Here is a 12514-nt window from a genome sequence, read left to right as displayed (position 1 = left end):
TTGAGCAATTATGCCCTAGAATATTGTCATCGAGAATGATCATCACAACTCATCGAAATGAAAAGGAAAATCACAGTTAGTGAAACATAAACCCTTGTAGCCGAAGGAGCCAAATTGCCTGTGGAAGATTTCTTGGTTGCACCAAAAAATTCCCCGATGCCTTCTAATCCCAGGAAACCCATCCACATGTGTTTTCTCTTCTCTTTGGTTACGCAGATGACCTATGGTTGTTGTCACTAGAGAAAGTGGGATAAAAATGAGGCTTAGGAAGGTAAGATCTATGCGTGGATTGTTTATGTGAAGACACTCTGCTCGATTCACCTTATTTATCACATTATATGACCACGAGGCTATACGATTCTCAAATTTCAACACACATGTTGCTCTTTTATGGCTACCTTTTATTCGTGAACTCTAGATCCACATGTGGCACATGACTTTACGTGTCATTAATTATATGAGACCTGCACCTCATGGTTTAGAATACCGTGTACACTTCATAATCGATATAGTAAATAGAGAGACCACACACATGCCACAGATATCCATGTTCAACTTAAAATCTCAGTCCAACTTGCTTTACCAAATTCTCTATCACCTAACTAGTGTGTTAGACCGTCATTCCTTTTACACCTAACTAAATCTTATTGTGTTATAGACTCACATGTATTTCATAAGATTGCATATGTCTTGAATGTCGACTCTATATGTTGATGTATTAAATGGGGAGATTCATTGAACGCAGTTGAATCTTTTGTACTGTTCCATGTTGATCCTATATACCTAACAAGTTCCCCGCTATCTTATTTATCATAACACGCAACATATCCACCTCATCACATATATCCCACACATGTCACCTCCCATTCAAATGTACATGCAAGCTGTCCAAGTCTTCAAGCGTATGCAATCAATCAACTTTTCACTTTCCACAACATGCACGCCCTCCACATCATCGATGCCCATGCAACCATTCAACTTTCCACAACATGCAAGCCCTCCACATCATCAAAGACATGAAAGCCCACAACATCATTAATTTTTATTTTCCAATAATAAATAATTGAAATCAAACTTGAATGTCATAAGACAATATAACATGCATACACCCTCCATTTGCCCCCGGATTTAATGTGGTGTGGTACTATTCTCATATATTCTAATTTTACTTTTGATAAGTTCACCGCTAGAAATTTCCGTAGCATTGCGCGAGGCGTTATCTAGTTTCCCTAGATGCAAAATCAACTCAGTGATTTCAAAATACCTGAACGTTGTGGGGAGAGAGAGAGAGAGAGAGAGAGAGAGAGAGAGAGACTTTAAGACGTCAACATTGCGGCTCGATTATCTCTATTTGTTCTTCAGATATCTTTGTCAACCGGCCTCTGAGTCGTAACATTTTTTTGACCGTGTAAGCTTGAGGAAGCGATTATTTTGCAGTCATCTACTACATTTTTCTCGTCGTTCACTTTTCCCTCATTTATCCGATCTGCATCTAACGGGCCCACACCCTTCTTCTTCCCCTCCGTTGTCTTTCTCCTCCCGCCCCCATATCTTGGAAGCATTATGTAAGCTGTAGCTTGGGGTATGTAATTTGTAATTTGTTTAAACCGTTTTGCATGAGAACTGTATCATTCGATGTTGTGAAATTTATGGAGGGAAATAACCTATCACTGATCATTTGAAACTTTGGTCCGGCTGCATTATTAGCATTGAGACGACCATAATTCGGTGGACCACTATACTAATATATGTAACAAAATACAACCAAATATCCGCAATAATACCTACACATATCCAAAACCGAATGCAGAACATCATAACGCTTGCACACTTGGTCGCAGAACCAACAAAGTTGGATTTAGCTACATTTGCTTCAGCCCGATGACCCTCGCACCAGGAGTCTTCAGGGACCTAGAATGGAAAATGAGAAAGGAAAACAATGAAAGAAAAAGATGGCAAATCTACAAGCTGGGTGACAATTTTGTGAAACCAATCATGATTTGGCAAAGCCAGATTTTGAGGATGGCAAATATCCAAATTTCTCGACTATATGTTTCCCGCGAGATTGTCCAACCGGTGGAGTGGGAAGGGAACCACCCTCTTCGGTACTTTTTTTTTTTTTGAGGATCGCCATCTTCGGTTGTTTACACAGTGCTTGACACGGACGACGCGCGTGCGCAAGGCCATGTTGGAAAACCAGCGGCGCCGACCGACCGAACGCACCGAGCGACCGGAGCCAGAGTAAACCCTCGGCCGGGAGCGCGCAAGGAAACCCTCAAAAAGTGACAAATTTTTTTTCAGAAAAAAGGAAACGCGGAGACACCGGCGGCTCGCCCCGGTTTCCCCATTCCGGTGGGCGCCGGCCGGAATCCCAGCCCAGCGCAGACCCGGGAGGGAGACCTCCCCTCCGTCGCGTCCACTATAAGCAACGCACCGACGCCCCCACAACGAGCCATGACCCCACCGTCGCCCCCATCATGCCGCCGCTCCTCCTGCTCCTCCTCGCCGCCCTCGCCCCGGCCCTCCCCCACGCCGCCGCCGGAGAGGGCGGCGGGTTCTACGACCCGGCGCGCGTCACCCAGATCTCCTGGCGCCCCAGGTCAGCTCGGGCTCCCGCGCGCGCCACCTGTTTGTCGATTTGCGTCTTGACAGTGCCGATTTGTTTGTTTGTTTGTGCGCGCAGGGCGTTTCTCTACAGCGGCTTCCTCTCGCACGCTGAGTGCGACCACCTCATCAAGCTGGTGAGCTGCCGCTCCCCTGACGGTTTCTTACTTAGTGCTGCGTAGTGGCGGCGGCGATGCAGAGGGCCTTGTGCCTTGAGTTGTGATCTTTGTGCTTTTGTTGCGCTGTTGTGGGGTTCAGGCCAAGGGGAGGCTGGAGAAGTCGATGGTGGCGGACAACGAGTCCGGGAAGAGTGTCATGAGCCAGGTGCGCACAAGCTCCGGCACCTTCTTGTCCAAGCGCGAGGTATGTGATTGGAAGAAGCGCCCTTGTTCTCTCCTTCAGTTTCAATTGTTTACATGCCTTCGGGATTATATTAGTTCATGTCGATCAATTGTGTTGTTAAGTCTATCTGCGTTGTGGATCGGTCGGACAACATGTAGAAACTTTCGCTAGATCAGGCTTACGGTACTGCCGAAGGAGATAGCTCTATGGATAGTTGTTATTTGCACCTTCTTTCATGAGATGAAATGAGAGTGAATATTAGCTGTGCTGGAAGGCACCACAACCTGTGAATGGGTACAAGCCCTCCTGTTGAAAATATGTGAGCAAATAGAGTAGCTAATGGTTCTTGCCATTTGTGAAAATCAATCTTGATGAGTTAATCATTTTGGCAATTGCACATTCATATTTGCCTAGCGCACTCGATGAAATGACCCTTGCAAAACATGTTCCTGCTGTTCCTCGTAGCATATGCAACAAACAACTAGAAATATCTCAAGATTACTAATTTGTTTCATTTTCTTTGACCTATTCAAGGATGAAATTATCTCTGGAATTGAAAAGCGTGTAGCTGCTTGGACGTTTCTGCCTGAAGGTAATACATGCAACCTTATTTCTCTGTTGGCCGTTTCAGAGATACTAGAAGGCATTCTGTATCTGACTAGCCTGTTTGTGTATCAGAAAATGCCGAGTCAATGCAGGTTCTGCATTATGAAGTTGGTCAGAAGTATGATGCCCACTTCGATTATTTTAGTGACAAAAAGAACGTGAAGCGTGGTGGTCATCGAGTTGCCACTGTTCTTATGTACCTGACAGATGTGAAGAAGGGTGGAGAGACCGTGTTCCCAATTGCTGAGGTATGCCGTTGCTTCTCAGATTTACTTAGCCTTTTCTGTGACAAAAACGTTATTAGTTATCCGATGCATTATTCAGGGAAGAGATTTACAACACAAGGATGAAACGTGGTCGGAGTGCGCGAGACATGGCCTGGCAGGTAGCCTTCAGCCTCTCGCATGTCAAATGGAAGGGTTTTCCATTTTACTGGCAATGTGCAGTAGTGGCAACCACTATTTACATAACTCTTATCCTGAAACAAGGGTTTACTCTTCTCTTGCAGTGAAGCCAAGAAAAGGCGATGCGCTACTGTTCTTCAGTCTCCACGTTAACGCGACAACAGATCCGAGCAGTCTTCACGAGAGCTGCCCAGTAGTCGAGGGCGAGAAGTGGTCTGCCACAAAATGGATTCATGTCCGGTCATTCGACAACCCTCCAGATGTTATGACGGACGCACGGTGTTCTGATGACAATGAGCAATGCCCTAGATGGGCTGCTATTGGGGAGTGTTACAAGAATGCAAAATACATGGTGGGCACGAAAGACACCCTTGGGTCTTGCCGCAAAAGTTGCGGGGTCTGCGATGCTTGAACCCCCCCCCCCCCCCCCATCTTACCATGAGATGTAGATTACAAAACCAAATAGGTTCTTAGTAGCATGGCATTAGATGTTTACTCTTCTTGTCATGCAGTTTGACCTCTGAGCATCTTTGATATAAAGCAAAAAAGGGAATTGACTTTGTTTCGGAAGAATCTGGATATAACCTGATGGTATCAAGTATTTCCAACAATGTCTTGCACAAATTTCGTTCAATTCTGACTGATGTCTTCAAAGACGATAGCCCGGAACAAAATTTTACTGATCTAACCTTCCAAATCCACTCTGCGAAGTCAGATGCTCCCCATTCCATGTATCAACTTGATCCTCCATTGTTGAAGCTATTAAGATGAACTGAAGACTGAAGTGTTGACACATAAATGGTACTCTTGCTGAATAGTAACACGGAGTACTAGCTAGAGCCGCGAGTACATACATGGGACTGAAGCTCTGTGCGCTGCTGCTTGTGGGATCAGAAGCAAGAGTACAAACGCTGGGCGTATGCCGGGACCCGGAGGTAGAGGATAAACAGGACGCATCTCTGTCCCCACTTTGGTCTGCATCTGTTGCACTGCACAAAGCAGCCCCACCACCCTTAACTGAATTTCAAAGCAGCCCCACAAAACCTAACTGGATTTGCGTGGTTACTGATATGTAAATTACAAAACTGAGTAGGTTCTTAGTAGTACATCAAAACAGACACCCCAAACGTCCACGGACAGCGGGCGGTCATCCAACCATATGCACCGAATATCCGTCCCAGTCTTTTCCCTATATCCGAAGCATTAATAATTATAGATGAATATCATCCTTCGTCCATAATCATGTTGTGCAAATATTTCAGTGCAATAATAATTCAAATATAAATATTACGATCAAAACATGAAGTTTTTCAATAAAATAGTTCAAATTTAATTCAACTTATCTGGACATATTTTTTAGTTCTCCCCTCGGAGCACCCACAAATGCTCAACCAGATCGTTCTGAAGCTGCTTATGACTTGCTCGATGGCAAATCTGTTGATGCATTTCACTAAAATCCTCAAACATCGTCAAATTCTGCTCTGAAAGTCCCATGCGTTCAAATTCTAGATCATGGCAAACTCTATCACCATCACCCTCCATAAATGTTGTGCATAATCACACAAACTGTCATCACCTCCCATAAAGTCTCTAGACCCATATTTTTGCAGGTAATCGAACAACTGCAAAACGGGCTTAGAACACTCCAAATGCTTTCTCGACATCCTCTCTAACTTCTTCTTGTCTTTAGGAAAAGTAAGATCCTTTCTCACCCCTTGGTTCAAAGATGGTCTTGACCAAAGTTGCCCACGAAGGGTAGATGCCATCGTAAAGATAATAGCCCATGTTGTAGTCATGACCATTGATAGTATAGTTGCATGGAGGAACTTCTCCCTCACACAACCTTGCAAACAATAGAGACACTACAACATGTTGATGTTATTGTAAGATCCGGGCATCCCAAAGAAAGAATGCCAAATTCAGAGGTCTTGTGATGCAACTGCTTCAAGAATGAGGGCGGGGTTCTTGTAGTGGCCGTGATATTTCCCTTGTAGAGCATATGGATGCAATCCAGGGATCCAAGCATCGGGAGAGGAGGCTCCAGGCCACTAGACGGCCCCACCACGTGGCCTATGGGGCGTGGCCATGCCAGGCCGTGTGAGCCCCCCTTGTGGCTCCCCTCTAGTCCATCTTCGGTCTCCGGTCTCATACTTTTCGTAACTAATTTACAAAAATATCTGACATATTTGGAGCTATGAAAATTTGTTTTTTTTCTCATGTTGCAAATTAGGTATAGATTTCCAGTTGTCCAGTAATTGCCCTCTCTATGTAAACCTTGCAATTTAGACTCTCTGATGTAGTGCAAACCCTATGGTGGTCCGATCTTCACAAATTGGGGGTGGATTTGAGGAGGAAGACAAAGAACACAGAGAAAAACATGGAGAAATTAAAGGGGAAAACACTATTGGACAAGATCCACACAAGCAATACATGGGATGGATCAAGATCCAAGAACATAAGGGAAATAAAGATACAAGGGTAGTTCATCCAAATCTCTAGGAGAGATGGGTCTTGATGATTCACTTGGGGAATCCTTCTCCTTTAGGAGGTCTTGTTGATTCACTTGGGGAATCTTTCTCCCTTAGGAGGCCTTGGCAACCATACATAGATGGTTCATCTCCCATAGAAGGTAGCCCACGAGGGGAGATACATGAGCTAAGCTCTAGTGTTTGTTCTAATCTTAGCTAACCCTAGAAATGAGGTGGGGGAGGAGTATTTATAGGCTAGTCCATGAAGGGGGTAAGTGGTGGGTAAAATGGGAAGATACATGGGCAATGCCCAACACATGCACGCCTTGATGCAGAGACCGGGGGTCATCCTCCTTTTCGAAAAAAATGCACACAAGCAAGTCCAGGCACTCGAGGTAAAGGGGGCCGGGCACCTGGAGTCGAGGTGCTGGGAGGTCCGGGCACCAGGGGTGTCCAGGGGGTTGGTGCCGAAGTCCGGGCACCCGGGGTGTCCAGGGCCCGGCGCCCAATGTCCAGGCACCCAGGGTGTCCTGGGAGCCTCCCGGAACTCCGGGTCCTAATGCTTCTCTTGCGTCTTCATGGTTCCTTCTCCGCTTACAGGCTTCCGTCTTGGATGGTGTAGTTGTTCTCATGCGCTTGAACCCCTCCTCGACATCTACGATGCTCCGCTCGAACCTATGTATGCACGAGGTGGGAGGGTCAAGTAGTATACCATCCTCGAAGGGCACAAGAAGACACGTGTAAAGGAGAAGATTGACCTTTACATGTTTGAAGTAGATGTTCCACGTGTCTCTTGACATGGTGATGTCCGTAGGATGCTCCACATCACTCTCTAAATGTTGAGGAGGTAAAGTGGACTCTGTTTTCTACTTTTGAGGAGAAAAACTGCCATTGCTTGTTGAATGCCTCTTACCACCTGAAATTGACATTTAACTTGGAAAAAAAACTGGAGCTACAACAAGTACATGGGCTTGCAGCTCTGTGGTCTGTGCGCTGCTGCTTGTGGGATCAGAAGCAAGAGTACAAACGCTGGGCGTACGCCGGGACCCGGCGGGGGCCGATGGGGACGCACACATCTGCACGATAAACAGGGCACATCTCTGTCCCCATTTTGGTCTGCATCTGTTGCACTGCGCAAAGCAGCCCCATCCAAGCATCCATACACTGATCCATATATCCATTGCAGCACATGATGCAGTACCACACCACACCTCACCTCCACCTCCAGGACACGCACAGCAGCAGCATGACTGACCGGTCAAGAAGAAGAGAACATGTTTCAGTCCCACAGCAACAGCGTGCTCTCACCACCCCAGCGCTTGCTTTGGGGGCTCGCTTTAGCTGTTCAAAGCTACTACTAAGCCACAAGAAAAGAAGTTAAAGAGAGCAGGAGGGAATCAGAAGGGTGTGTGGGGGGAGGAAAAGCATTGCTTGCTTGCTTGGCTGCTTTGGCTGGCAGCCTGGCTGGTGTTCCTCTGCTTTCTCTTTGCCACTGCTTTTAATTTTCACCTGCTTCTTTTTTGTTTTCATTTTGGCAAATTGCTTCATGCTCTTTGGTGCCATGTTGGATGCAAATGTGTTATTCCGTGTGTTTAAAGTAAGTTCAAATTAGCACAAGTTTTGAAATTTTGGAGGGAAAAAAACAAGTGGACATGTACAATCGGCAAAGCAAGATGGGGAACTGGCAAAAGCCTCTCTAGTGGGCTTGGGTTACTTTATTAGGTGAGAACCTGCAGATTGTGTATTGGTCCTTGTTTGCTGACCTGTTGTTTGTTTGTTTGTTGGTTTCCCCTGTGGCAAAACCTACTGTGTGGTTCTGAAACTGATACAGTGACAAGGGGAAAAAGAAAGTGGGCATCAAAACCAAACAATGTGCTAATAGTAGTAGGAGTACTAACATGACTAAAGTCATTTCTGCCAAAAAAAAAAAGAAAGGGAAAGCAGCTCTTGCCCCCATTGCCAAGAATCTTTGGTGCTTGAGAGGGAAGCTTGGTCACTTTACAAAACTGAACCCCCCCACCACACCACCAGAACACAGCCTCTGTTTTCGCAAAAAAGCTAAAGTTTTTATGCTTAAAACCTTCTTAAATAGCAGTGCTTAGAACAAGATAGTCCCAAGTCCAGGCCACCTCCCCCTCCCTAGTTACACCACAACATCCATCCAGACCCACCATAATATATTGTAGTAGCTCTTGTTTGTTCCTTCTTGAGATGCAATGCAATGCAATGCACCATCTCTCTGCCCCACCATAACCGTCGGAAGCTTCCGCGCCCCTACTCTCGCCCCGGCGATCTTCCGGACTTGCCAGCGCCCCTGAAGAAGAAATCATCAGATTAGAGGGCGATGAAGGGATTGGAGCAGCATTTGGCAGTCTGTGTTTCTTTCAGGTGACCCTACACTGAACCGTTAGGATCTGTTGTGTTGATAGTTAATCATGGGGTGTGGTGTGCTTTGTTTGACTGCTTTCATGCAAATAATTAATCATTCCAAGTCTCGTATGTGCATCCTTTGCTACTGAGTATGATAATAATATCTTGAACAGAAAAGAGGAATAAGAGTAATCAACTTGCTATAGCTGAAAGAATAGCATATCATCATAGGGAAATGTGTCCCGGCGACAAGACCAAAAATATCATATGCTTTTTTTTTTTGAACAATATTATTGTGGAATGTGGGTGTGAGGCAGGAGGAAAAAGAGCTGTGCCATCTTTGTTTACATTCTCATCTCTTTGTTCTTATCACCCCTTTATGGTCAAACAAAATTATGTCTTAAAGCATGTTGAGTTCCTGAATTCTTATATATTTCTCTTTTTGCTCAGCATAAGAAATTTCAGGAAAACAGAGGATATGGAATGCTACAGAGTGAACTGGTGTAGTCTATCAGATGGCACATTATACACTAGACCTATTTCATGGGACATTAAACATGTCATAAACCAAGAACTTGTTCTTGGTAAAGAGCCATCCCAGGCAGTAAGAGTGCTTTATTTCAAATTTGGTGAAAAAAAATTCAATAGAGTCTGTCACCCCACTGCAAAAAAGCACTGTAACAATGGCACACCTCAGACCAACCAACCGGCTAACATTTTCAGATTTCAAAGCAACAGAACCAAACTTCAAGAAACCTAGACAATATTCATGGCCAAGAACATAGGAACTTATATTCTGATCTGGCAAATCAATTTGCAGAATTTACAGGGCCACATGACTCAGAAACTAACATTCGAACTGAAGTTGGATGAACAGAAAGAGGAGGGGAAAGCAGCCCGCAAAATTCAGAGCCAATCTTGCAATGCAACGAACAGAGAAAAAAGTGAGGTGAAGTACCTGTTGTGGATGGGATCAGGGCCATTGGGCACCCTCCTCGCGCTGTCCTGGAAAGGATCATCAGCCCGGAAATCCTCCAGAGTCATCCTGGTCTCTCCTCCGTCTCCAGCCAACAGCATCCTCCGCCCTCGGATCGCCGGCGTGGACGGCCTCTCCGCCACCACGACGACCAACGACACCAAAACAAGAACTCCGAACAAGACGGCCGCCGCCGATGCCCGCCCCCCGGACGCGGCCGGCCCTCTCATAGCACCACCAACCAGGCACGCGCTCCCCGCCGCCGCTCGCCTCCTCCTCCCTGTCCCCTCCTCTGTTTCTTCTTTCCCCGGTGGAGGTGGGGGTGACGACGCTGGCTTGCTGGCTGCTGCCGCTGCTGCTGCGGCGTGGCTGCATATTATAATGCGGGGGAGAGGGGAAGGGGGAGGGGGAAGTAGAAGCAGCAGGGGCTTGTGTCAGTCGCTGTTGCGAGCGGTAGTATTCCGGCTTCTTGTTTTCTTCTGGGCTTCTTTTGCTTTAGCCTGATTCTGCCGTGCTTTTCAAGGACTCGAGCCATGGTGGCGAGGAGCGCCAAAGCGAGCGACCCATCGCCATGCCCGCTTTTCTTTTGCCATCGCCATCGCCATGGCCATGGCGCGCTGCTTTTTTCCTCTTCTCTGAGTTGGCGCTGTTTCCTTTTTCTTTCCAACAATCTCTGGTTTCTTCCTGCGAGCAAAAAAGACATTATTGAGTGAGAGAGTGAGAGTGAGAGGGGGAGGAAGAAAGTAAAGTTGTAGTATGAGCCATTGCTGTCCGAAACTCTGGATCCTGATCCCTAAGGCTGTACTTGCGCTCCGTCTTTATTTTCCCTCTTTTCCTTTTTTTGAGCTCGGGCTACGTAGATGTAGATTCCCTCTCTCTCGGGAGGGGTAAAATTTTTGGGGCTGCATGTTGTCATGTGGGTGGCGAAAGAGACGGGAAAGAATTTCATCTTTGGGGTAACTCTAGGGGAGAGGGCGGGGGCATGGTAAAAGTGAGCAAAGCAAGCCCCAAAGTGAACAGCGCCCTGAAGAAATAAGCGCCGCTTTCAGGCCTTGTGTCACCATCCTTTTTCGTTTTGGGGGTCCGGATTACAATGCGTTGATCAAATGGAGTCCATCCATTTCGAATCTGTTGGATTATCAACAAGAAAGAGAGACAAGCATCACAGGCACTATGGCTGCATTATTTATTTCAGATTTAGCCAAGATCTTCAGAGTACCGTCGTCGGTCGCCCCTAGCATGCAGAAAAGCACTGCAACAATGGCACACCTGAAACCAACTAACAACGTTCAGATTTCAAGCCAGCAGCTCCAAGCTTCAAGAAACCTACAGAAACATGGAAACTTCGCTTCTGATTCGCCGAGTCATGCGCAAATTTTACAGGGAAGCTGCATGAACAGAAAGAGGAGGGAAAGAAGGAAAGATAGCTCAATGCTGTTGCTAGATCATCTCGGTTTTGTTATTCAGGAGCAAAAATAAATCGCCTCTTTTAGATTGCTCATCTTTCTCAGCCGGCCTCTGTGTAGTATAGCAAAATTCTTCACATTTTTTTTTTGAGAAACAGCAAATTCTTTTACAGTGCAAGCTTGAACAAGTCAGGGTACCGGCCAAGTGGCCTACCGACTTCAAAAAGAGGCTCTACTCTATGAAGCAAAGGGCCAAACTAGTTGGTTATTTCTGAAACAGGCCGACATAGTTTCTTGTGTCCTGAAATCAACTGTGAAGAACGACAAGAACAGCAAAAACTAAAGTGGAAACAGGTAGCTGCCTCTGCCTGCCACGGTTAGCATGACACTTTAGTAATTGAATTCCACAGCAGTAAAATGCTAATCACGTGGACGAGATAGCCAGTCACCTGCATGGCTATATATATATATGTGGCACCATTGAACACAACTCCAAAGCATGCAAGTCACCAGTCTGAAAATGTTCGTACCACCTCAATATTCATTGCAATAAATTCAGATTGTATGTATATGCCTAAGAGGAGTTGGTGATGGAGCCCAATGTAAATTATGGATGATACACATGAACGAAAATGTATTGCAGACGTACCTATAGCCAGCAAATTCGTTAGTGTATCTTCAACGCGGAGTCATGGACGCTTAAACGGACGCCCTCAAATATTCGCGAACGCGTCTTGACATGTCCATGTGCATTTGGCCGGGTGGCGACCATCCAACACTTTTCTCAAATATTCCCTATATGCCCCCCCTCCTCCCCTGAAAGGCTCTCTCCCCAGAAACAAAAGGATAATCTTATGTTGATCTTCGGCTACACCAAAAAAGCGTGGGCCCTGAGCTAGTTCTTACATGGGCAATGAGGCGCTCAGCCGAGCTCGGTCTTCCAAAACACTACGGGTTTGTCTTCTCTCCAAAAAACCCAGCCCATCTGATGGATCCCACTGTGTTACCTCTCGTATCCCCACTTCCCGAAAATTTACTCGCTCGTCGTGGTCCGCGAATAGACCTCTCCCTACATTATCGATTACTGACACCACCAGCTGATAAACAGTAACCCATGCTACTAGCTCCCTGTTGGGAATTAGCATACAAATGCACTTGTGGTTAACTGATATAACTGCAGCGGAAACAAAGTAATCTCAGCACCACATCATGTACTAACTCAATGATCGTTGCTTAGCACGGAAGGAAACATTGCAGCAGCATATATGGAGACAGAAAATGTTAAGCAGCAGGCAAGACACTCCTCAGCCTAGTGTCTTGTGGTAGGAGTAAGTTCCT

General features: G+C 46.1%; 2 protein-coding genes across 2 annotated transcripts; one reads left to right on the top strand and one right to left on the bottom strand.

Moving 5' to 3' along the window:
• The first annotated feature begins 2265 nt into the window (after nt 1-2265).
• LOC125507484 (putative prolyl 4-hydroxylase 6) lies at nt 2266-4590 on the top strand. The gene is made up of 7 exons (XM_087522022.1): nt 2266-2599; nt 2684-2741; nt 2863-2967; nt 3481-3538; nt 3625-3800; nt 3877-3937; nt 4061-4590. Exons 1-7 carry the CDS (start codon nt 2478-2480, stop codon nt 4366-4368), a joined length of 888 nt encoding a protein of 295 aa, XP_087378148.1. The 5' UTR covers nt 2266-2477; the 3' UTR covers nt 4369-4590.
• A 3576-nt stretch (nt 4591-8166) lies between these two features.
• LOC125511009 (uncharacterized) lies at nt 8167-10662 on the bottom strand. The gene is made up of 2 exons (XM_048676292.2): nt 9753-10662; nt 8167-8738 (listed from the first exon to the last, which is right to left on the bottom strand). The coding sequence occupies exons 1-2, from the start codon at nt 9998-10000 to the stop codon at nt 8699-8701; spliced, it is 288 nt and encodes a 95-aa protein (XP_048532249.1). The 5' UTR covers nt 10001-10662; the 3' UTR covers nt 8167-8698.
• Between the last annotated feature and the right edge of the window lie 1852 nt (nt 10663-12514).

Source organism: Triticum urartu, chromosome 5A (genome assembly GCF_056163025.1).
Source record: "Triticum urartu cultivar PI428250 chromosome 5A, HENAU_Tu73, whole genome shotgun sequence".
In the NCBI taxonomy this organism is placed as follows: Eukaryota; Viridiplantae; Streptophyta; class Magnoliopsida; order Poales; family Poaceae; genus Triticum; species Triticum urartu.
This window is presented reverse-complemented; position numbering and strand designations above follow the sequence as displayed.